Source organism: Chiloscyllium punctatum, chromosome 48 (genome assembly GCF_047496795.1).
Source record: "Chiloscyllium punctatum isolate Juve2018m chromosome 48, sChiPun1.3, whole genome shotgun sequence".
Lineage (NCBI taxonomy): Eukaryota > Metazoa > Chordata > Chondrichthyes > Orectolobiformes > Hemiscylliidae > Chiloscyllium > Chiloscyllium punctatum.
In genome coordinates this window covers 36,886,398-36,913,109 of record NC_092786.1, presented here as the reverse complement: position 1 = coordinate 36,913,109, position 26,712 = coordinate 36,886,398, and the positions used below count along the sequence as shown (strand labels likewise).

General features: G+C 40.6%; 1 protein-coding gene across 5 annotated transcripts in view; it reads right to left on the bottom strand.

The window, feature by feature from the left end:
* Nucleotides 1–7,768: 7,768 nt before the first annotated feature.
* The window catches only part of LOC140468888 (protein unc-13 homolog C-like), a 587,121-nt gene continuing 568,177 nt past the window's right edge, over nucleotides 7,769–26,712 (bottom strand). For all 5 annotated transcript variants that reach the window (XM_072564959.1, XM_072564956.1, XM_072564955.1 and 2 more), the window contains 3 exons: nucleotides 12,016–12,108; nucleotides 11,742–11,901; nucleotides 7,769–9,134 (listed from right to left, as the gene is read on the bottom strand). In XM_072564959.1, the coding sequence (XP_072421060.1) occupies nucleotides 8,849–9,134; nucleotides 11,742–11,901; nucleotides 12,016–12,108 (539 nt within the window). In that variant the 3' untranslated portion in view covers nucleotides 7,769–8,848. The remainder of the gene's footprint in view (nucleotides 9,135–11,741; nucleotides 11,902–12,015; nucleotides 12,109–26,712) is intronic.

The following is a 26,712-nucleotide window of genomic DNA, read 5'->3' as shown; positions in this document are numbered from 1 at the left end:
GGCCCTTCGGCCCAACAAGTCCACACCGACCCGCCGAAGCGCAACCCACCCATACCCCTACATTTACCCCTTACCTAACACTAGGGGCAATTTAGCATGACCAATTCACCTGACCTGCACATCTTTGGACTGTGGGAGGAAACCGGAGCACCCGGAGGAAACCCACGCAGACACGGGGAGAATGTGCAAACTCCACACAGCCTGAGGCGGGAATTGAACCCGGGTCTCTGGCGCTGTGAGGCAGCAGTGCTAACCACTGTGCCACCGTGCCACCCTATTATTATTGAAATGTTGTGAAAAGTTTAGGGTGTAGCTTTGCTCGCTGAGCTGTAGGTTTGATATCCAGACGTTTCATTACCTGGCTAGGTAACATCATCAATGGCGACCTCCAAGTGATTTGCTGTCCCAGTCGAAAAATATTTGGTCAGTGTTTGTCGGTTTTCTGTATATGCAGGTTCGTAGTTGTCCGACCAAAATACTTAACTACACCAGCAACCATCCCAATACACACAAACGAAGCTGCATCAGAACACTATTCCAACGAGCCACCTCACACTGCAGCACAGATGAACTTCGGAAAACAGAGGAGAACCACCTATACAACATATTCAAGAAGAACGGATACTCAAAAAATACAGTCCGGAGATTCCTCAAGAACAAACCACGACAAGCAGACCAAACACAGCCAGAAACCCTAACCACTTTACCATACATCAAAGAAGTTTCAGAAATGACAGCCAGACTACTAAGACCCCTCGGAATCCTAGTTGCACACAAACCCACCAAAACTCTCAAACAAAAACCAACAAACTTAAAAGACCCAGTACAACCCATGGACAAAACCAACGTCATCTACAAAATTCCATGCAAGGACTGCCACTATGTAGGACAAACAGGAAGAAAGTTAGCCACCAGGATACACGAACACCAGCTAGCTACAAAAAGACACGACCCTCTCTACCTCGTAGCCCTACACACGGAGGTAAAAAAAACACCATTTCGACTGGGACAACACATCTATCCTGGGACAGGCTAAGCAAAGACATGCCAGAGAATTCCTAGAGGCCTGGCACTCCAACCACAATACCATAAACAAACACATAGATCTAGATACCATCTATCAACCCCTCAGAAAACGAACAGGAAATGACATCACCACAAACCCCAGGAACCCCATCCAGGAGAAAGATATAAATAGAAAGCAGGAGACAACAGCTTCGCTTCACTTGGAGGTCGCCACTGATGATGTTACCTAGCCAGGTAATGAAACGTCTGGATATCAAACCTACAGCTCAGCGAGCAAAGCTACACCCCACAAACAGAGAATGCTGGAGAAACTCAGTGAATCTGGCAGCATCTGTTGAGAGAGAAATACTTAAAGCTTCAAGACCAGTAACCCTTCATCAGAACTAGACTTTTAATTTAATTTCACTCTTTTTTGCTTTGTCCACTTCAAATGTTTCATACCTTAATATGTCTAGATATCAGTAATACAACATTATCTTTAAACTGTGATAATCATAGAGTCATGGAGATGTACAGCACAGAAACAGACCCTTCGGTCCAACTCGTCCATGCCCACCAGATATCCCAACCCAATCTAGTCCCACTGCCAACACTTGGCCCATATTCCTCCAAATCCGTCCTATTCATATACCCATCCAGATGCCTTTTAAATTTGTGATCGTACCAGCCTCCACCCCTTCCTCTGGCAGCTCATTCCCATACACATACCACCCTCTGCTTGAAAAAGTTGCCCCTTAGGTCTCTTTTATATCTTTCCCCTCTCACCCTAAACCTATGCCCTCTAGTTCTGGACTCCCCCACCCTAGGGAAGAGACTTTGTCTATTTACTCTATCCATGCCACACATGATTGTATAAACCTCAATAAGGTCACCCCTCAGCCTCCGACGCTCCAGGGAAAACAGCCCCATCATAGTTAAGATTTAAGCAAATCATCAAACAGGAATCATTATTAGGAATTACACAAGCGGAACTGATTAAACTCAGCATCTGTGGAGAAACAGAGTTAACATTTCAAGTCCAGTTGACTCTTGAAGAAGAGTTCAATTTCTTAAGGAGCATCGCACTGGATTCAACACTAATTCTGTTACCCCCTCCACAGATGCTGCCAGATCTGCTGAGTTTCTCTAGCAACTGGTTTCAAGTTGCTGACATCAGCAGTTATTTTGCTTTTAAAGGAATCGACTTGAATGGCAGCTTGTCCACAAAGTCCCAAGTGCTCAGATCCAGAGATAGTATATGGTTCACAGGGTCTTTTGCATTTGGAATAGGTCTTGAACCGTCACATGGACACATACATTCAAAAGAAGTCTGAGAGGAAATTCCACAGCAGCTGAATATAATTTCCATGATGTGTCAGGCAAGAGTTTGAGAAAAACAACTGAACTTGTTTGAATTTTTTGATGAGAAAATGGACAGGGTTGAACATGATGCTAAGACTGTGCAATTATAGTGGATATATAGCAAAAGAAAAACTAATCTCTCTCACAGTACGCAGAAGAAGCCTAAAAAGATGGCTCCCAAGAGTCACATAACTATCCATTGTTCTGTCAGATGAGCCAGAAGGGCAGACAGGCTGACACATTCTCAATAATGAAAGGAGACATTGAGAATTCGATTAACCCTTGGACCACAAATTGGTCCCTCTAAAGGTGTGACAAATCTGAGAAAATCAGGAGATTGGAGGGAGCAACAGTTTTCCTCACCCCCTGCCCCCGATTTTCACCCTCCCCCCCAGAGAATATAGCATAACTGATGCCACTTTGTGGAAAGTGGTTTATCTAAGTTAGCATAACAGTCAGCAGTCATCTTCATGCAATCTTTAAAATGGAAGCAATGAGGCACCTTTCCAAACAGAACTTTCCAGCAATGGTTCTGAGAAACATCTTCAACAAGGGGATTCTCGCTCAAGGTAAAAAGGCTTGCAGAAGTCAACCACAGCTCTGCTGAGGGTTTGGTCAATCTGCAAGTGCCATAACCACAGAGGCAGTGAGGAACTAGAAATCTTCTGTCTCAACAAAAGCCTGCTCTGTGTACTGAGTACAAGCAACCCTCAATTTTCAAAATACCGAATCGTCTGTAACTGCTGAATTCTCACTACAAGTTTTCAATCTCTTCATCTTTTGAAAGAGAATCTTCAAGCAAGTAACAAGCCTGCAATGAGAACAGACTGCAAGTTTCATCATTATAAATATCTTTTATCCATATCTACTTTGAATCTTTGGCACCTGAATTTTGTCTAATAATTTTGATTCTTTTTTTTACTTAGTAACATTCAACTATAGTTCTGTCATAAACTTGTCTTTGATTATGCTAAGTTTCGTTGCTGGTTATTTTTAAAATTAGAACATTCAAAACAAAACTAACAGGATGTTAAATGAGCTATACAAATTCACAATTCATGGACCATCGTACAGAAGCACCTATATGGTTGAGAAAAAGATAGCATGGTTAATATTGTTCATATGGGCTTTTATTAGGCATTTGCGAATATAGTTGCTAGCAAATTTAATAGTTTAATAAGACATTGGATGCCAAAATGACAAAGGCAGAAAAACAGCTCTGGTGATGATTATTTTTCATACTGGATGGTAGTATAACTGTTTTATCCTGAGGCATTCATATTTGGAGCTCACAATTATCTGGTATATATATATTAAATGACCTGGACTTATCTACATGGGAAATTGTTTCAAAATTTGCAGCTGATTCAGGAAGTGTGGAAAATTAATGAATATTGTGGACAGTAAGAAAGTTCAGGAAGACATAAACAGCTGTAGCAATGGTCACACATGATAGATGTCATTTAATAGATGTGTGGTGCAATGCATTATGGTGGGAAGACAGAGGAGAAACAATTACAATGAAATGCTAAAAATGTCAAGGTGAATGCAGGGACAGAGCTACTTTGGGGTGTCTGTATCCAAGCGTTTGAAGGTGGCAGAACAAATTGAGAAGGCTGCCAAAGAAAAGCCAATGGGATCTTTGGTTTATGAAGTGGAGGCACTGAATACAAAAGCAAGGGAGTTAGTGTTATTCATTTATTGGGTCCCAGCTGGAGAAATGTGTTCAATTAGAGCAGCGATGGAGAGATTCTTCATGAGGGGTGAAAGGTTTTTAGAGATGGTGGGAATATGGATGAGAGTCATACAGTCATACAAGCAGGCCCTTCAGCCGACCATCAGGAGGTAGAGAAGTCAATGTTTCGACTCCAAACTAGTCCTGAAGAAGGGTTACACTTGAAACGTTGACTTCTCCACCTCCTGATGCTGCCTGGCTTGCTGTGTTCTTCCAGCCTCCTGTTTGTCTACTTTAGATTCCAGCGTCTGCAGTATTTTTGTCTCTAATGTCAACTCACCATGTTTATACCGACCAACAAACACCAAACTATACTAATTCCATTTACCTGCATTGTGCCCATTGCTGACTGGCATTTTAACTGCTTGTCTAGGTGTTGCTTAAATGTTGTTAGAGTAGCTGCTTCCACCACCCTCTCGGGCAGCACCTTCCATATTTCTAACACACTCTGGGTGAAAATAAACTTTTCTTCAGATCTCCTCTAAACCACTTACTCCTCATCTGAAATTTATGCCTCCTGGTCTTAGATATGTGTGTCATGGGAAAAGACTCTCATGATCTACCTGTCTATGTTTCCCTCACTTTTGTTTGTCTCAGTCAGATCTCCCCTCAGCTTCCTCTGCTCCAGAGAAAGTATACCCAGTCAATCCAGTCATTGTCTCAATAACGAACACAAAATGAATTTGGGATATTCACCAGCAATGCACTGTAATGTAACACAATAAAGTAATTGAGACCAATATCCTGTGATCTTTTTACCCATCTCCATTCAGAGGAAGGTGCAGACACTGAGATGGTGTTCTCATATACTCTCAATTCTTGCCACCCCCTCAGCAAATCCGTTACCTTGCAGTACAAGGTCAGTAGTTTGACTAACATGGACATCATCTTTTATCAGACCGCCAATGATGTGAGGAAAGCTAAACAGCTCCTTCAGGATGCAAGAAGGGCAGGGTATGTTCATGGGAATGAAAGTCTTTGCTTATGTGTGACTTGGGAAGAACAATGGTAATTTTACTGGAATTGGGTTTTACTTCCAGTTGTTGTACTTGAGCTCCTGGCCCAGAGTCAGGGAGGTGCAAGATTCCTACAAACCTTTTCTTTCCCAACCACACTGCCTTCCACCTGCACATATAATTGTGTTAATATATCAACATGTACACGCACCTCCAGACATACATGCAGAGCACATTGATTCACACACAGGTATTCATGTACATAAAGCCTCCTGTGGTGAGAATGACCACCCTCAACCTTAAGACAGTGTTTACCTGAGCGTAGTACCAAAGAATCTTGGTAAGATTAATCGGAGGTTGGTATCAAGTTTAGCATAAAGATACTTGTAGCTGTTGGAGGTCAGTCATCTCAGCTCCAGGATATCTCTCCAGGAGTTCCTCAGGGTAGTGTCCTAGGTCCAACCAACTTCAGCTGCTTCATCAAAGACCTTCCCTCCATCGTAAGGACAGAAGTTGGGATGCTAACTAATGATTGCAGAGTATTCAGGAGATAATCCACTCAGCCATGATCTTATTAAATCCTGGAGTAACCTTGAAAGACTGAATGACCTACTCCTGTTCCTATGGGCACCACAGTCTAGGAAGAATACGAAGGACCTGTGACAAGACATGATGAAGAATTACTAGAGTGATACAGGTACACAATCCTTGATCCAAAAAACTCTGAAATCCAAAGTTTCTTTCATCAAGTTTTTTTTCTGTGTAACAAGGTTATTTGGCATGCGAAGAGGTGATCCAACTCCACATCCACTTAACCCACGTCACTCAGATGTGATGTGGCAGTGTGGTCCAGAACTGGCAGGTGTCAACTGTGTCTCAACACTCATACTGGTCACATGTGGGTCTGCTGTTCGGTAAATTTTTTTATTTCACTGTGAAGATGTCATTTATTCTTAAATCCAAAAAAATTCAGAAATCTGAAAAACAACTGGCCCTAAGGATTTCGGATAAGTGATTGTGTACCTGGACTGAGGTGGGGGGACTTTAATCAAGTGAAAAAGCTAGAGAAACTGGGCATTTTCTTCTTAGAGCAGAAAAGATTAAGGAGAAATTCACGGAGATACTCAAAATTATGTTGGTTTGACAAAGGAGCAGTATGCTTCCAGTAATAGAAACATTGAAAGCTAGAGAATACAGATTGAAGCTATTTGTAAAATGAGGAGATCAGGAATTCTTTTCTGCAAGTTCTGATCATAGCCTGAAAGAGTGGAGGAAATTAGATGTGTTACTCTCAAAAAGAATGGGATTAACACTTGAAGGCTGAAAAAGGGCTGCGGTGAAAGGACAGGGAAAAGAGATTAGTCTTACAATAGGGCCTCCTGCAAATGACCCTCTCCTTCTGCTGTATCATTCTATATTTCTATGAGATCAAGAGGGTTGTTAAAGTGAAAATTGTTAAATTGTCAACCTGGAGAGCATTCGAAGGATGACTTTGGCAACTGAAGGAATTATCTGAAATGAAGAGTTGAATGGAACAAACTTCCAGCATTTGGACAGCATGTGAGAATTATAAATGCAGTTTCCCACATGATGGCGAAGATCTCCTTATAGCTTCTATCCAGCTAAATCCAGGTAACATTGCACAATATTGCCTCTGTGATTATTTGCAAAAAAAAACTATGTTTGCTTGATTGGTAATCCTGACATAAAGACAGTGTGCACACCCCTAACACATCCTCTGTATTGCAACTAAAAGAAAACAGAAGCTCAATAAGATGCTTACATGGACGTACGGTGCTCCATCAACACATGGGTTATTCCTTGGTATGGAGGATATTGCTCTTCTACAGGTTGAAGTACATTGGTGACACTTGTGAGGATCAGTGGATTGAAGTAGAAAAGCACGCCAATTCAGATCTTTGAGGTCATCATTAAGGTCCTAATGTTAGAGCAATAGCAGGGCAGCAAAAGTGCTAAAAATCAGTGTAATCAAGGATTAAGAAGCTGAGCACTTTCTGTTTTCTATATCAGCTTTGACGGACCACCAAGTAATCCTATTGTGGACTATCACTGGGAAAATGACAGCCATTTTGATGTCACAAAGGTTCATCATTCGGACTTTGCCCAGCATCCTAGAACATTACCCAGGAGTTTATGGTAAAAAAAACTTCAAGGCTGCCATAAAGTTCCCAGCTAAAAACAGCGCAGAGCAATAAGACCCACTGAAATTCCATCTCAATCAAGTTTCCAAAATCACACATCTCAAAAATAATGTAATATTTCCATAATAGGTCTGGACAATGAATGATGCCTAGTTTGTCTCGAATGCAACTTTCCTGTTTTCACATTGTCTTCATTGTGTGGAGTAGAATAGCAGAACAGCTAGCTATCAGTGCAATGCAACTACTGACGGCAGAATTGTTACAGCTTTGTCGAAATGAGACTTTTAACATTCATTATTGATCAGTACTTGTTGGATGGCAAACAAGTTAACATTTTCACTTCAACTCTCAATAACTCTGACACTACTGACAAATAATATCCATTACTTTAGACTTAGTACAAAACTTGTCTTTACGTAGTGGTCAAGGTGCTACAATATTTGAAACCACATTTTCACCATACTCCAAAATCAGATATTTCAACCTCAAAAAGAATTGAGTTAGAAACATTTTTTCAGCAACCATGGATCTTGACTCAAAAGGGGGATTTTCCAATACTTTATTGTACAATTGTTCACTAAATATATTTACATGACATTAATTTTAACATCAGTGCAATACATAAGAATGTTGCATATTACCAATTGTTGAAAATGTTGAAACAATGGGGTCACAGCCGAACCAATCATACAATTTTATAAAGCAACATTGTACAAGCGCATCATTGAAAATAGTAACAGCTTCACTATTTATCAGAAACATAGTAATTTCTTTGATTCAAATCACCAAAACAGCCGGTAGCTCTGTAAACATGTGGCCTCTTAATGTGGCATAAAAAATCGTTGAATGGATCTGAGATCCCTTTGGCAATTTTTGAAAATTAACAATGCCAGTTTGCTTGTGTGAGCTGTTCGTTTTTTTATAAGGAAAGTGGTTACAATGGCAGCTAAGCATCATCTTCACAGTGGTATGTCAGAAAAATCCAATGGAACTAATATGAATTGTTTGCACCTTGAGGATGGGGAACACCGTTTGTGTCAAATAAATCATGAAAGGTAAGAAATGCAGATGTAAAAGCAACAGCGGATTTTGTATAAATGCCTTAGTTTTGTGGAGGAATTAACAAAAATGTAAAAGATACGAGTACGTTTTAGGATGTAACTTAGCTGAGTTACACTAACATGCGCTGGATAGGTACAGCCCAACATCACAGAGGTAACGAGACAGCATCTGCCACAAATGAGGGACCAACAAATACTTGTGTAAAAACTACAGAATAGCAATTTAGTACTAGAATTCAATCATTTAGCAAATTGAAAAATAAAACACAAAATACCAGGGAAAAATTCCCTCAGGTAATCTTGATTTGGCACTTTATCAGAACAATTAGCTGTCTGAGACACCAAAGAAAATGTCTTTCAGTACTCCCCATTTCATCATCATAATTATGGACTGAAGTACTTTATAATTATCTGCACACACCTGCACATATTCAGATAAACATACCCACACATTTAAACAGACATGCACAAAAGATAACTTCAACTTATGCTTTCTTGTCAGCTCTCTCTCGCTCTCTCTCTCTCTCTCTCTCTCTCTCTCTCTCTCTCATTCTCGCTCTCTTCATTTTATGTGGTTTCTTCAGTAGATCTGGTGTCTGATTTGAGGCGTACAAATTCTTTGGCCACTTCATCATTGGTCCTCTGTGAGAGTATTCTGAGGATTGTCAGCCCAGTTTCATCCATGTAAACATTTCTGATCAGTGCATACCACGATGCACAGCTTCCTCGCTCAGCTATGTCCTTTAGCTGGATGACAGTCATTCCTATAATCCGGTCTTCTCTGGCAAAACAGTAGTCTTTCACAGAGATATGAAGTTCATAGGACTCAGGGCCATTCTCATTACTCAGGACACTGTATGTAAAAAATAAAATTGACATTTACTTTGGAGAACTTTCTCAACTACCCTCTTAATTTCTCTCATTCACCCTCATGTGTTAACAGTTGTGTGTCTGTCCCTAGTCAACAGGACAGCACGCCCTTGGATTGCCATTTTCAAAATGAAATGCTTGGCAGGTTTTCCTTTCATTGCCCACCCCATGAATGCAATATTCCAGTAAACAAAGTGCTCCAATCAGCAACCAGTTGAAGAAATGACAAAACTACAACCAGCACCTACATTTTCAGAGTCAGACAGCACGGAAACAGACCCTTTGGTCCAACTCCTCCGCACTGACCAGATATCCTAATCTGATCTCGTCCAATTGCCAGCATTTGGCCCATATCCCTCTAAACCCTTCCTATTCATATACCCATCCAGGTAGCCTCCACCACTTCCTCTGGCAGCTCATTCCATACATGCACCACCCTCTGCATGAAAAAGCTACCCCTGAAATCCTTTAGAAATCCTTCCCCTCTCACATTACACCTATGCCTTCTAGTTTTCCCCCACCCTAGGAAAAAGATCTTGTCTATTCACCCTATCCATTCCCCTCATTATTTTGTAAACCTCTGTAAGGTCACCCCTCAGCCTCTGGCAATCTAGAGGAAAAAGCACCAGCCTACTCAGCCTCTCCTTATAACTCAAACTCTCCCAGCCCAGCAACAAACTTGCAAATCTTTTCTGCACTCTTTCAAGTTTTATAAAACCCTTCCTATAGAATGGGCGATCAGAATTTTATGCAATATTCTGGAAGTGGTCTCACAGTGTCCTGTACAGTTGCAACATGACAGCCCACACCAGAAGGACAGGGGCAGCAGGTACATGGAAACACCACTACCTGCAAGTTTATCTCCAAGCCACTCACCATCCTGAATTTGGAAATATCTCTCTGTTCCTTTACTGTCGCTGGGTCAAAATCCTGGAATTCCCTCCCTAAGGTCATTGTGGCTTAACCTACAGCACCTGGACGATAGTGGTTCAAGATTACAGTTCACCACCACCTTCTCAAGGGCAATTAGGGACAGGCAATAAAAGCTGGCCCAGCTAGCGATGCCCATATCTCATAAATAAATCAAAACTCAAAGGTCTGCTGCCAACACTCTCATTCATGTCGTTGGTACTTTGAGACATTACTGTTCCAATGGACTCCTCACTGGTCTCCCACATTCTGCCCTCTGTAAACATGAAGCTATGCAAAACTCTGTTGCGTGTGTCTTAACTTGCTGCCAGTCCTGTTTCTCTGTCACCCCTGTGCTCAATGACCTTGCATTGTCTCTTGCAGTAGCAGCATTCCGATTTTAAAAATCTCATGCTTGTCTTCAAATTCCTTCATGCCTCTCCATTCTTGCTTCCTCCAGCTCCACCTCCCTTTTAAATGTACATACATATCGAGTTCTGGCCTTTCCTTTCTGGCCCCACTGAATCCCTCCATCATCTCCAGCTGTCCCTTCAGTTGCCTAGGCTCTAAACTCTGAGGAAGGGCTTACGCCCAAAGTGTCAACTCTCCTGACCCTCAGATGCTGCCAGAGCTGTTGTGCTTTTCCAGCATTCCCCTTTTTGATTCTGATTCTCCAGCATCTGCAGTCCTCACTTTCTTCTAATCTCTGAAATCCCATCCCCCCACCCCTCTCTGCTTTTGTTTCTATTCTTGTTCACTTAATATCTCCTTAATAACTAACTCTTGGACCAAGCTTTTGGTTGTCTTGCTGAATGTTACTTTAGGGAGCTCATTGTCATACTTGGCTTCACAATCCTTCAGTACAGCACCTTGGTGGTATCAGTGGGAGTGTAATCAGCAGTTTTAACAGATAACTCTCATCCTTCCTAGCTTGCAAGAAAGTTTTCCATTCTCTGATTTATCTTTTGACTCTACTTGCTCTGATCCTATTTATTGGTCTTTTTATCATGCTTTAACCCAAGCCCTTGTTACGTTTACACTTTCCTTGTCTTCCCTCTATCATCTTTTCAAAAACGCAATAAAGTTGGTCTAGAAAGTCTTTCCCTTGGAAATTCAAGCTGACTAGTATTTTTGATTTGTACATTTTTTTTGGTAGGGATTCCAATATCTTAACTTAAGGCAGCATGGTGATTCTGCAGTTAGCACTGCTGCCTCACATAGCCAGGGACCTGGGTTCAATTCTAGCCTCGGGCATCTGTCTGTGTGGAGTTTGCATATTTTCCCTGTGTCTACTTGTGTTTCCTCCAGGTGCTCTAGTTTCCTCCCACAGTCCAAAGATGTACAAGTTAGGTGAATTGTCTGTGATAAACTGCCCATAGTGTTCAAGGATATGCAAGTTAGGTACATTAGTCAGGGGAAATGTAGGGTAATAGGGTAGGGGAATGAGTCTGGGGGGGTTACTTGGAGGGTCGGTGTGGACTTATTGGACAAAATGGCCTATTTCCACACTCTAGGGATTCTATGATTAACTGACATTAAGTTGATGGGTCTACTACTAAAATCGGAATTAAATATTATAATATATCTTTATGACTTATACACATTGAAGGCATTGGCTTAAAATTAATTTAGTACTTGAAAATAACTTTAAAAATCAGACAAAAATCACATGATCACTTACAAGTGAAATGTCTCGTTGTATTTCGGGGACCAGGCATTATTTTTTGTCTTGGTGGCAAATTTTCTTTTCTTGTCACTGAGGTTCGGCCCAACCACATGAATTTCTACAAATGGTCGGAACATCGCCGTGGTTTGCCAGTTTAGCTCATTGACTGCGACAACTGCAAAGAGAATTCAGAACATCCCAGGGCTTAGAATAGTCATGTCAGCGACATTCGCCTGTTAAATAATATCCCGAAGACATTATCTTTCCTGGATTAGGTTGTGGTCCTTACTTTTCACTGTGACTTTGTGCTCTCCTGTCCCAGGATGTGTAAAGAGATCCACGTGGACTGAGACTTCTCCAAATGTGCCGTTTGAGCACTGAACTGAAAAAACGAGAAACAATGTTTGTAAAACCAGAAAAAAAAACAAATCTTAACAGGAAGCTTCCAGAAGTTCAGATATAAGCATAATTATATAATTCTAATAGAAACATAATATACAATTATATAATTGCATAAGCATCAATCCAACACACAATTCCTAAATATATATTTAATTATAGTGCAAAATATAAAATCTCTGTTCTCTGAAAACAATAAATTGTCAATAAAGTCATAGCTGAAAATACAAGACTCAGCTTGATGGTTCTTTCTAGTTTGAAGGGCCATTGTGGATTTGAGCAGGGCAAAAGTGCTGTATTGTTCACACAATATTGTTATCAGTACAAGATATTTTGTCAAGTCAGGCCAGCTAAGAGAAGGCAAAGTACCAGAATACATCCTCGAATCTTGAAGCGATTGAGAAATGAGACCAAGAGGGCCCTCAGAATCTAATTTCAGGTTATGACTGCATTTGAAAGTTTTTGCTGGATGACTCTGTATAGGTCCATCCTTAAAAACGAGACAGGACCAACCCAGATGATCACAGATCGGTTACCTAACCGTCTGAGCTAGGAAACATTCAGAGGTTTTAACAAAAAATAAAGAGCCGCATAAATAGAGGAAACAGAAGTAGTCAGCACAAGGACACTGTTCTTGACAAAACCCGAAAGGATTCTGAGAGGAGGTAACAAATATGGTGTAGTGGAGATTTTGAGCTGCGCCTGGACTTTCAGAAAGCCTTTTGCAAGACCATATGGGACATGGCCAAAGAAGATTAAGGGGTATTGAATTAGGGGGGAGAATTGCAAGTTGGAATCACACTGATTGAAAGGCTTGAAATGTTGACTTCTCCACTTTCTGATGCTGCCTGGCTTGTTGTGTTCTTCCAGGCTCCTGCTTGTCTACCCTGAAAAACATTAAAGGCAGCATCCAAGGATTCAAAAGTCTATGAAGCCATAAGAATTTTAGATTTTACCTCACAAAAGCTATAGAGTATAAATTCCAACAAAAAGATAATGATGAACCTATATTAACACTAGGCAGGACCGTAGTTACAGTACGTTGTGTGCAGCCACCTCTACCACATGATATAGTCATTGAGATTTGACAGAAAATGTAATACCTTCTCTAGGGTGCTACATGGTATGAATAAAGATTTGAATAGTTGGGTCTTTTCCATTATAATGCAGATTGTAAAGTGGTGCAAGACAAGACTTGGTAGACATAGAGATTCCAGTAGTCGAAGGGTTAAGAATGAGTGGCTACAGATACAAGATTAAATGCAAACAGTTCAGCAGTGAGGCCTAGAGAAATTTATCACATGGCAGACTTGAGCCTGTGAAGTCGCTCTAGAATTAGCAGGTGAAGCAGAAACCAACACTATTCAGGATGAAACTGTAAAGTTGAATGAATGAAATATGTTGAAGTGTTGTTAAGAACAGGATGGATAAATTGCATATTGACAATTGGCTCTAATGAAGTATAGGCAGTGTTATGAACCCTTCACACATGTCTAGGAGATAGCCTCGACCTTAACTTTTATCTTATTTAAAGGTGCTGTGTTCCAGATTTAACTTGATTGGTTACCCTACTGGGCTTTAAGCAAAACATCCTTTATTCTTACTCTACACTTAAAATATAAACACAAGAAAGAAGAATTGATCCAATTTCAATTCTTTTGGAAAACTTAACAGAATAATAGATTATTTAATTACTAAACAGTAACTGTTCCAAAATAGTAAAATCTTATAAACACACCTTTGGCAAAGGCAAATTCAGTAAAACTGATTGTCTCGTGCACAGTTTCTCAAGTCCAGGAGGAAAGGACTTGAAGAGAATATTCTGGCAGAGAGAGGGAAAACTCTAGTGTTTTGCTGCAACAGGGATATATGGCAGCTTCAAAACCCTCAACAAATACTCAAAGCTAAACTGAAACCCTGGTTCTTTATTCCTGATGAAGGGCTTTTGCCCGAAACGTTGATTTTGAAGCTCCTTGGATGCTGCCTGAACTGCTGTGCTCTTCCAGCACCACTAATCCAGAATCTGTAGGAGCCTGACTCCACCCATTCATGCTGCTTCTATTGTTCCAACTTTAAAGAAACAATTCGAAGGCTTCACAAGCTGTTTACTTTATTGGTTTGGAATAGATCACTCGCCACCTCTGTCTCAACCTCCCCCTTCATAAATAGAATCAGGACAAAATACACCTCTTAAAGCCATTGTGTTGTCAAGTCAGAGTCATGGACTAATGGGCCAAAGGCTGCTTGCCGTATTGCAATTTCTACATATTTGAAGATTTGGTATATGTGCTATCTTTTGAATAATTTATTTTTGTTTATTCACTATGGAATGTGGGCATCACAGGCTGGGCGAGCATTTATTGCCTGCTCTTAGTCTGTGAGCTGCTTCCTTAAACTGCTGCAGCCCATGTGCTATAGTTAGACACACGATGCCCTTAGAGAGGCAATTCCAAGATTTTGAAAGAATATGAAACTAAGGCCCTGTCCATGAGTTCAGCTGGATATAAAAGATTCTACTTCATTCTTCACAGAGGAGCACGGAATCCTTCCAGTGTCCTCTCTGATACTACTCTCAAATAGCATCGCCAAAAACATATTAGCTGATCATTTATTCCATTGCTGTTGGTTTGATCCTGCACATGAGACAATCTATTTTTTCTGAATTTGCCTTTGCCAAGGGTGTGTTTATGGGACTTTACTATGTTGGAACAGTTGTTGTTTCATTGTTACATAATCTACCATTCGAAAAGAGTTGAAGTTGGATGAATTCTTCTTTCTTTTATTTATGTTTTAAGTGTAGAGAAAGAATAAATTATTAGAATTAGAATCCTTACTGTGTGGAAACAGGCCCTTCAGCCCAACAAGTCCACACTGACCCTCTGAAGAGTATCTTCAAATATGTAGAAATTGCAATACGGCAGACCCATTTCCCTACATTTACCCCTGACTCAGGTACCTAACCTATACATCCCTGAACATTATGAGCAATTTAGCACAGTCATTCACCTAACCTGCACATCTTTGGATTGTGGGAGAAAACCTGCACAGTCACAGGGAGAATATGCAACCTCCACACAGACAGTTGTCCAAGGCTAAATTATGTTTTTCTTAAAACCAAGTAGGGTCACCAATCAAATTACATCTGGAACACAGCACCTTTAATTAAGATAAAAGTTATGGTCTAGGCTATATTTGAAGGGTGTTTTGTCTGATTCATGACACAGCCCATATGAGAGCCAATTGTCTGCAATTTAGCTACCCTGTTTGACAACTGAAGAGCAACAACTGGATTTGACTGCAAAAAACTTTAAGATGTTTTGAGTATTTTCAAACAATGTGCGAACAATAAACTGTTAAATTTTAGTTCAGTTTTTCAAGTTCCTTTGCAAAATAGAACTTTAATCATTAGTCCAACTAGTACATCTTATGCAATCACAATATTAATAGCTCATATTTGGCAGACAATGTTTGAAAATATAGTATACTTTATGCTGTACAGTAATCAGAGAAGATTTCTCCAGTGATTTTCATTTCATTGTTAATTTAAGAACAAATGCATCAGTGGTAATTATTAACTAGTTGATATTATGAACATGCATAATTCATCCAAAACAGACAGCAGTAGATTTTGTTTGACAAATGTGGTCATCATCTGGCTAAGCGGTCCAAGGTGCTGGATTTAACCTCCAGTTGTTGTTGAGTCATGGGTTCGAATCCTGTTACCAGAGTCACACGTCATGTACTCCAAGCAGTTGCCTCAAAGGGACTGGGCAAGTTGAAACTTGCAGTATTTACTTTGGGCAGCATGGTGGCTCAGTGTTTAGCACTGCAGCTTCGCAGCACCAGGGACCCAGGTTTGATTCCACCCTTGGGTGACTGTGTGGAGATTGCACATTCTCCCCATGTCTTTGTGGGTTTCCTCTGGGTGCTCCGGTTTCCTCCCACTGTCCAAAGATGTACAGATTAGGTGGATTGGCTGTGCTAAATTGTCCCATAGTGTCCAGGGTTGTGCAGGTTAGGGTGGATGGGCCATGCTAAATTAGAACTTAGAACATAAAACAGTACAGCGTAGTACAGGCCCTTGTCTTGAAAATATCAGTTTGTGCTCACAGCTAATAGTGTAATGTAGAGCTGGCAGTAATGTGTAATAAAGTTGGTTACACTATCCCAGGTAATCCTCTGGAACTCTGTCGATTCACTTCCAAAATGTGTGGCTACTTTTATGCATAAATACCCGATAAGTCTACAGTGCTTCTGGATGACAGCAGATACAATCCAATCCGCGATACAATTTATTGTCTGCTCAGTTTCCTCTGTCATCGTGCCAATGCAAGACTGTTTCTGGATAAAGACATTTGGTAATGTTGAATGTAATTTGTGAAAATTGCATTATTTTTGTGATTGCTGTACATCGGGTATTTAACTATAAGTATTCCAAAACTTTGTGGATGTAATCTTCTGATTCTCATGTTTATAACACAGAGATTAACACAGTTATATTGTCATTCTGACTTTGTTGCACAGGCTTTCCACTTGACAGAGATGTGGTAGTTACAGTATAAGCCCAGGATCAGGGTCCAACTTGACCTTGTTGTGCAGAGGGGTAAGACTCTTTTCGGCCCCTCTACTCCCCAGAGGCATCTATCCAATTTGGGGGAAAATGAGGACTGCAGATGCTGGAGATCAGAGCTGAAAAATGTGTTGCTGGAAAAGCGCAGTAGGTCAGGCAGCATCCAAGGAGCAGGAGAATCGACTTTTCGGGCATAAGCCCTTCAGGAATCTCTTGAAGAAGGGCTTATGCCTGAAACGTCGATTCGCGTGTTCCTTGGATGCTGCCTGACCTGCTGCGCTTTTCCAGCAACACATTTTTCAGCATCTATCCAATCTGGTTAGCAGACTCCCACGAAGTGTCAAGCCTGATTTAAAAGCAAAAAATTGGATAAGGCCCATCGAATGTCCGAGATTACAAAAGATTACAAAGTTTGATTGCCCTGTGCCCAACTGAGATATTGCAAACAGCATGCAAATGTCACTCATATTCAAACGACTCTCACCATGACTGTGAACACTACTGTTCAAAGAAGGCTGCAGGGTCTCACAATAACTAGGATTGCCAGGATATCACCCAGTAGCTTTGGGAAGCAGAAACCCATTTCTAAGAATGATAGCTCTTCTACTCATTGCCAGCCCACTGGCTGTTGCCTGTCGGGGATGTGATAGTGTAAACTTCTGAACTTTAATAACTGCTCATGGATTGAAAAAAGCAGCAATAACTGCCTGGAATAGACTGTTAAGAGACAAGGACAAACTGTTCTATAGGAATTGAAAGCAATTAGTCATGCCTAGGAGAAGACTAAGTCAAAGCTACATAAACAAATTAAACAACTGTTTTAACAGCTGCTTGATAAACGCCTGTCTTATGCCACAGGGACAAATGATTGTCCTGCAGAAAAGCTTAGAAGAGTTAACTGCAGGAAAGTTGTGTCTTCAACCAGACAGTCATTGCATGATCTAACAAGGAAGAGGGGAGCTACTTCTGATAAGGAGGCAAGCTACACACCTGATAGTTCCAGAGGAGTATTCAATATTATAGATAAAAGAGTCCAAAGGATTATCAATAATGTCACACCACAAACTTTAAAGAGAGAACATTGTGTAAGGATTCATAGAACATAGAACATAGAACAGTACAGCACAGTACAGGCCCTTTGGCCCACAATGTTTTGCTGAGCATTTATCTTAATCTAAGATCAACCAAACCCTCACACTAATTCAACTCCAGATCCTTAGCAGCAGAACTTTGAAGAACAACGCTACACAAGGATCATACTGTGGACATGGAGAGATAAACACTGTTGGTTCGAATAATTCCAACCATAATAAATTCCACCATTAATCAGGTAATAGCCAAGTTGGTTGTGAGGCTTCACATGTTTACTTGGGTCTTATTTTGGTTGCTACATGCAGTAAAGCTTAAATAATTGTTTCAGTATTTGATTGTCTGTGAGATTTATTAATAAGTAGCTGAATTAAAGGTAGCTTGTAGTGATGTACACACTATGGAGAACTAGCCCTGGCCACTATTTCCTCTGTCAGAGCTGCTCAAGATGGTGCTGCAATACATTCTGCAGGCTGCGACAAGATTTCACCTTCTTATAACCTTTACTTTACCAAACAGACTAAAAGCGTCATTTGCTAACCAATTCTTTCAGGAAGAAGGTTATATTATAAATTACAGAATTGAACTTTCCCTTTTATTTTAACATTACTGAAAGCCCACATCATCAACAAGTTCCTCAGGATTTACTTCCATTCCTTTCCTCTCTCAGTCAATTAACATTCAACCCCAGAATCGTCTTTCACAATGAGTATCTTTCCTGATGTGTCTTTCTCTCATGCAAGTAAAGTAAACCTCCGAGACTTATTAGAGATGCTTTGGAGTTTAATCTTTTCCTTTTGAACGTGGCCCCCTCCCTGTATTCCCAGTGGCCCTTTGGCTCCAAGCTGCTCTTTTTCTCCCAGGTTCTGGTAGACCACCTCTGGCTGAGTGATTCAAGATATCCTTACCTTTCAAAGCCCATATCCATGATATTGAATCACAGCCGCCCTGTATCTAGATTGGAATACTGTTTATCTATCCTTAAAATCCCAACTCTCTTTTATTTTGGAAGTAGGTGAATAGTTCAAAGCACAACTGTTTAGTAACCTGACGTTCTTGACAGCTTCCTGGGACTTTGTAAAAAATCACACAACACCAGGTTATAGTCCAACAGGTTTATTTGGAAGCACTAGCGTTCAGAGCACTATGGTGAAGGTCACCTGATGAAGGAGCAGTGTGCCGAAAACTAGTGTGCTTCCAAAAAATCCTGTTGGACTGTAACCTGGTGTTGTGCGATTTTTAACTTTGTACGCCCCAGTCCAACACCAGCATTTCCAAATCCTGGGACTTTGAAATCTAACATTCCAAACACAGATTCTGCTGCCATTATCTCACAGTGTGACCAACTTCCACTACCTTACCAGAAAAACAACGTGGACCTCTCCTTAATCTTTAACTACCATTTCATTCAGGCCTGTTGTTTGGCAGATGTCTGAACAGATAACACAGGCCCTTCATTTTACTCTACATTAAAGACACAGTACCAAAATGAAACAATCTTGTGAACCTCATATCTGTAACGCAAGATCTACAGGATGACTCTACCACGGTTGCTTGAAGAAGCACAATACACAAAATAAATGATTTTTAAAAAGGTTGCAGAGTAATAGCTGCAATGAAAGTATAGTTAAGTAGTATTCCTGGGCTTGTTGCTATAACTGAGAGAGTTTTGAGGCTAAACTGAGCATTTAACTTGGCCCTCTCACCCACCTTAACATTAACTGCAAATCAAAAAGGTACACAGTCAATACAGGTCAACTTGAGTCATTTGAAAGCATTATTTGCTCTTAGAAAGAAGACTGAAAGTTTAAATCTCTTGGACTGATACTGCAGTGCACTACTGAGGGAATACTACAATATGCAAAGTCTTGTGTTTCAGATGAGATGTTAAACTGAGGTGCCATCTATCAGCTGGAATACACTCTGGCACTATTCATAGAAGAGTTGGGAATTCTTCTAGTGGGTCAGTCAAAGATCTCTCTTTGAATTTGATCCCTTTTTCAGGAAAAGACAAAATTCCAATACAGGTAAAACAGATAGTATAACTAACAGATTAAAAGATGGCATAAATTAGTCCTGGAATTATGCTCCAAGATACTACGCTTTGAGTTAAATGTCCTCTTTGCAAACCAGGTGCTGTGGTGCTAAAATAAATGGTTTGATGGATCTGATGTTGGCTCAGTTGGCATTTATTACGCATGCCCTGAAGAGAGCGCCAGTGAGCTATCTTCTTGAAATACATTTTGGCCCCGCCGGCCGGCTTGTATTCAATACATTGTGGCTGATAAGATCACGTTTTGAATTTAATCTCCTCATTCACATCCAATGACGTTTGATTCCCTTGCCCAACAAGAATCCATCTCGCTCCACTTTGAAAATACTCAATGTCCCACCTCTGCCACTTTCTGAGTCAGAGTTCCAAAGTCTCACAATCCTCAGACAGAAATAAAACCTTCTCATCTTTGTCGTAAAAAGGTGAGCCTTAATTTTTCTTAACAGTACCCCCTAGTTTTGGATTAAAATCCACCTTGTCAAGGCAATCTTATCTACATTTATTTTCTTCAAGGAGAAATAAATGGATTTCCACCAAAGTGTGCAGCGCGCTGACTGACACCTGGAGGCCGATGGATCAGAGACTCAGTGAGCTTCTCTCAGGCGATACTGAACATCCTGACTGTCAGCATCTTTGGGGAGGGAGCTGGGGTCAGGGGAAGGAGTCCACGTCATTCTTTCCTTTTAGATCCAGTTGCGCTCTTACACAGAACTGAACTTTGCTCTTCCCCATCACAACCTCACCATGTGGTATTTCTCTTTCCCCAGCTATTAACCACTGTCAGTAATTCACCCATGTTTTCCAACTGAATAATTTCTATGCAAAGCCCATTTGCAAAGGGCAATACAAACCGACAAAGGTGAGGGAGAGGGGGAAGGGGCTAAATCAAAGTGAGTTTGGTTGGGTGGGGTGGGGTGGGATAATACAGCTGCTTACTTCTGAACCAGGAGGCTTAGGTTCATGTCCTACCTGCTCCAGACACGTGTCATAATGTCTCTGAACAGGTTAACTGAAAAAAGCTTGTCAACAATCCTCTACGTGGCTCGAATCTCTTTATCAACATGGTGTCTCGCACTGAATACAGGTTAAACCAGTTGCAAACCAAGATCGCCATTTTAATCATCCTTTTACCTTCTAAAATATTCAACCAAAATCATCTGCATTTAACAGCAGAATCATGGTAAGAAAATTTTAAACTCACATCTAGTCATTATCAATTTGATTTGATTAGATTAGATTCCCTACAGTGTGGAAACAGGCCCTTCAGCCCAACAAGTCCACAATGACCCTCTGAAGAGCAACCCATCTGGACCCATTCCCCTACATACACCCCTGACTAATGCACCTAACACTACGGGCAATTTAGTATGGCCAATTCACCTGACCTGCATATCTTTGGACTGTGGGAGGAAACCGGAGCACCCGGAGGAAACCCTCGCAGACACGGGGAGAATGTGCAAACTCCACACAGACAGTTACCCGAGAGGGGAATTGAACCCGGGTTTCTGGCGCTGTGAGGCAGCAGTGCTAACCACTGTGCCACCACGCCACCATACAACCATCATGCCCCCTGAAATGAAACCCTAGCACAGATATTTGCAGCTATCAAAATGAAAACAAAACAGATAGTGAACAACATGGACATATATGGAAAGGAGTCATTTATACACTGCATTCTTTGGTAGCTAGCAATAGTCTAACTATAAAACAATAAAGGTATGACAGAAATGTTATTCACATTTTCAACTAACGCCTGATCTACAAAACAGAAACAGTTCTACTTGGATATAAAATTCATTTTATTCTTGTACTGCATGGAATCTATTTTCCTTCGCTGATAAATAATTTACAAGGACTGGCAGCTGGGAGGATTGAATACAGTATTCACATTACACATGCAGGAGAAACAGCAGTAAAATAGGCAATGGTGATCTTGGCTTCCAAAACTGACACAATTACATAGTTATGGGACTGTCAGGGGAGAACTATAAAACAAGAGGTGAAATGATTTCTGTTTTTGCAAAAGCATTCCCTTAAAATATTCCTGAAACAAACCAATATATTTCCAGGGAAGCTCATTCCTCTCAATGCTGCATTGAAATATAGGTTTGTATAAAACTGTGGTAATCACCATACTTTATTGAGCTGTGATAATCCCTAAACTAGGAAAGTACAACATGTCTGCTACTGCTGTCTCATCGGCAATTTTGCTATCTTCTGCATTGAAGTCACCAACGTACTCATTTCTATTAAAAAATGGAGACACTAATTCATGCAGTTGATCAGGTGACTTGCATCAAAATATGAAGATGAGACAGTGTTTTTAAACTTTTATCAACTAATAAACACATTAAAACGCTGAAACTATTTTTGAAACTTGGGAATCTCATTTTCAAACTAGAAGTAAATAATAAACATGGGAGTTTAAAAGGTGTGAATCAACATTGACAAATAGAATAGAGAAGGCCGGGAAAATAGTTTTGGGATGATTTTAAAAGTATGAAGATATTTGACAGACAAATACAATAACCATATTTTCTATTGATAAGGAAACTGTCTGTGGAGCATCGATAATCACAGCTGACTGAGGAGAGAGGTTTCGAGAAATGACAGTTGATACAACCTGGGATTGGCACAGATTGTTGTAAGGAGGGACAGTGGCAGAGACCACTGCTTTTTGTTTATTAGGTAAACTGTCGAAGAGGAGAAAGATGCAGGTGTTTACAGCAGAACAGTGGGATTAATTTTGCTTTGCTTTTGTTGACACAACTGACTAAATGGTGTCTTTCAGTGCTGTATATGTCTGTGCTACAAAGACCTGCAGCTCGCTGAGCCGATGTAAGTTTCTGGGATGAGACCTACTTGCACAATCTCAGTAAGAGTGCAGTCAGGATTGCTACATGAGCTGGGAAACCTGCGGTTAAAACTACCAGTTACTGCAGACCATGACAACCCTTAGTTCTTTGCCACCAGCAGCATTCTGGGACAGCCAGCATGCCTTGCAAAGGGAAACATTGCTGGTGATTGTCAAGGACCAGAACTCGCTAAAGCTCGGAATCCTTTCTATAGTGTGCTGCGATGAAGCAGCATGGATGCAAGCTGGATTCGCCAGGACCGTGAGGAATCCAGACAGTCTGTAAAGCTGCACAGCCTGCTCCAGTTACAGCCTGTTACCTTACAGGGAAGGAGAGGAAATTACTTGCTCAGACAAGCAAGAAATCTGTCTTGCTTGAACATTGTGGCATGATTCATGTTTCTAATGTTGCCAGTGGCAGTTTGGAAAGAGCTGGTGGCAAAGAACTAAGAGTTGTCATGCTCTGCAGTTACTGGAAGTTTTGTGGCGGACGACAGCTTTGACTGCAGGTTACGTTCCAGTGTGTGCTTGGCATATTGACATCACTCTGTAAATTGGTGAACTGCCATCTGAGCAATTAAGGATGAGCAATGAATGCTGGCCTAGCCAGCGATGCCCATATCCCATAAATGAATAAAAACATCCTTCCACAATCCCTAGTTTTAAAACAGTTCTGTCACTATTTCAGTCCACAGTGAAAAATACAGAGAATAATGCAGCCATTACAAACTCTATGCAAGGTTCAGATGTGCAGTTAAAGGCTATTATTCAAAAGTTCCTGTCTGAACTTTGCTACACTGCTTTTACTTTTGAGAAAACAACATTAGACTGTCTGCCTCACCATTGAAAAACATTGACAAGCAAAGAGACCGGTCCTGGTCCACTTTTGTTTGTCGTTTACATAAACGATTTGGAGGAGAACTTAGGAGACATGGTTAGTAGGTTTGTGGTATACTGGACTGTGGAGAAGGTTATCTACGATTACAAAGAGATCTGGATCATTTGGGTCAATGGGCTGAGAAGTGGCAGATGAAGTTTAATTTGGATAAATGCAAGGTATTACATTTCAGTAAAACAAACAAGGACAGGTCTTGTATTATAGGTGGTATATCCCTGGGTAATGTTGTAGAACAGAGAAACCTACAGGTTTGAGCATATAATTCTTTGAAATTTGCATCACAAGTAGGCAGGGTGTTTAAGAAGGCATTTAGCGTGCTTGCCTTCATTGCTTAGACCTTTGAGTACAGGACGTTGGGTGTCACGTTGCAGTTGCATGGGACATTGGTGAGACCTCTTCTTGAGTACTGTGTACAGTTCTGGTCACCCTGCTACAGCAATGATCCATATTATTAAAATGGACAGGGTTCAGAAAAGATTTACCAGGATGGTGCCAGGACTGGAGGGTTTGAGTTAGACTGGATAGGCTGTGACTTTTCTCACTGGAGTATAGGAGATTGAGGGATGACATTATACAGGTTTATAAAATCAAGAGGTGCATAGATAAGGTGAATAGCAAGGATCTTTTCCCTAGCGTGGGTGCGACTAGGCAGCATATTGTAAGGTGAAAGGAGAAAAATTTTGAAAGGACATAAGGGGAAACACTTTTACAGAGAGAGTGGTTTGTATGTGGAATGAACTTCCAAAGGAAGTAATAGATGCTGGTACATTTACACCATTTAAAAGAAATTTGGATAAGTATATGAATTGGAAAGATTTGTAGGGATATGGGCCAAAGCCAGTCAAGTGGGACTAGCTTTGTTTGGGAATATGTTTGGCATGGACGAGTTGAACAGAAGGGTCTGTTTCCATGCGATATGACTCTGTGACATGTGGTGGTTTAACCAGAGGGTCACCACCAGTCAGGCAAGGGGCGAGCTTGGGAAGGAGAGTCCTTCACGGTAACCTCAGCCCAGTGCAGGAAATGAACTCATGCTGTTGGCATCAAGAATCATCACAAACCAACATCCAGCTAACTGACCCCTATTTATTAATAGATATAAACTGAACGTGCTGATATTTAGAGTTGGTAATAAGTAATACAAGTACAGTTTTAATAACTTGATAAGTGTTAACTACTGCTAATCATTCTGGCATTGAAATTGAGTTTGAGGTCTCATTTCTTTAGGTTTTGAGAGTTTTGGCTAATTTAAACAATGTTGAATCTTTTCATTCTGACTTTGCTTCTTCATTTCTCACTACCCGACTTGACTCACCCTCTCAAATGTCCTGTCTTCTCAGTTTTTCCCATGTTTAATTCTTTAAAGCTAATTGGTTAAGATTTAAGGAGATATCCCATTCCTGTATCTTGTTCTGTCAGCATAGACTTAATTATGTACATGGATCTAATGTTCAGCACAACAGAATGGTTTAGATATCAAAATGTTTTTATATATCATCAAGGATCCAAATCTGCAGCATTCCAAAACAAATTGGATATGGAGAAGAACGCTGACTGTTAGTCACTTGAAAAATGTAAGGGAGTCAGAACTTACTTATGTGATTGAACTGAATACTACAACAGAATTACTTTGGGGATTGAGGAAAGAAGCTCCACATTCAGCTACGTATCAGCATGATGATGTCTTGTTGATATGTGTGATTTCACATCCACAAACACCAGGGTGACTCTGCATTATTTATCAAACAGTTACAGTGCAAACTTTGAATCAGTGCAAAGTGCTTTCATGCTACCCTGGTGCAAACTGAAGAGCATTGGAGTGATTAAAACGTGGTGTTTTAGAAATCTGAAATAAATACAAATGCAAGTCACAGCAGCCCAACTACATCTTCAGCAAAAAAAAATCTTGAGGATCTAGATGTGGCCCAACTGAATGGTGATAATGCAATTGCAGAAGACGTGTGGCTGAAGTTTGATCAAGCTAACGTGACAACTGGATCTTTTCAAATTAAGACAGCTCGCAACTGGAGGCTGGTGAACAGAGATTGTTGAGCACTAGTTAGGTACACAGTTGCACAGTTCCAATTCTCCTTATTGACTCTGTGCTGTTCACATAGTACAACAGCAGTGCATAAATGCAAAGGAACTGAAGATATCATTGAGGCACTGGTTTGAAAATTCAATAAGGAACTACCTGTGATTTTATCTCTCAATCCATATATTTATCCAATTTCATTTTGAATTTGAAGGCAGTCCTGCCCACCTGGTTCAATTATGTACAGACAATGTAAATTTAAAATAGTATTCCAGTTCACTCAGAACCTGAGTTGCTGTGGCAACACTTATTTTATATTACATGCATCTTGTAGTCTGGAGCTAATCATAATGATGATAGAATCTCAGGTGTTCTTCCTATCACATGGCCGACTAAGTACCTTTCACGCTAACTGATTGCCAGTCACACATAGCGGAAGGATATACAAGTTGACAGTCAACCTACGTGGCATATTATGAGTCAACCTTCCCTGGCCCTAAGGTCCTGGAGAGGGGCATGTTCCTGGAATTACTGGCTCAGAGACAGAGACGCTACCCATTTCGTCACTAGACCACCAAATGTTCTTTCTTCACTGCTTTCTTCAATTCTTGAGTCTACATAGCCTGCTTCAGAACTGTACGGCCTGCTTCAGAACTATATGGTCCTTGCAGCTAAATAATATGAAGCGTGTTGCACAGAGAATATACTTTTTCACTGAAACAACCCGACTTGTTGTGTCACAATTTGTGGTAAAACTTGCCACAAAAATGTAGCCAATTTAGTTTGATTTATCATTGATATATCTTTCATATGTCTTCTGTAAGAATGCAGATGCAAAGTCTGGGATAACTTTTTAAGATCATTCTAAGTCCACTGCTATTTGGAATATAAAATTCATTTATGGCAATTCCATCAGCAGTGCCAGTTAGTCAGCAAATAAATAGTTTTTCTTGTTGAATTTTGACAGGAATTTGCAGGGGTATCTTCAAAGACAAAATAAAAACCTGTCAGAGAGGTTGACACCTGAAGTGCTATTGTAGGAACTAACACCAATTCATAATTATGGTGCTTTCCAATTAAAATGACTA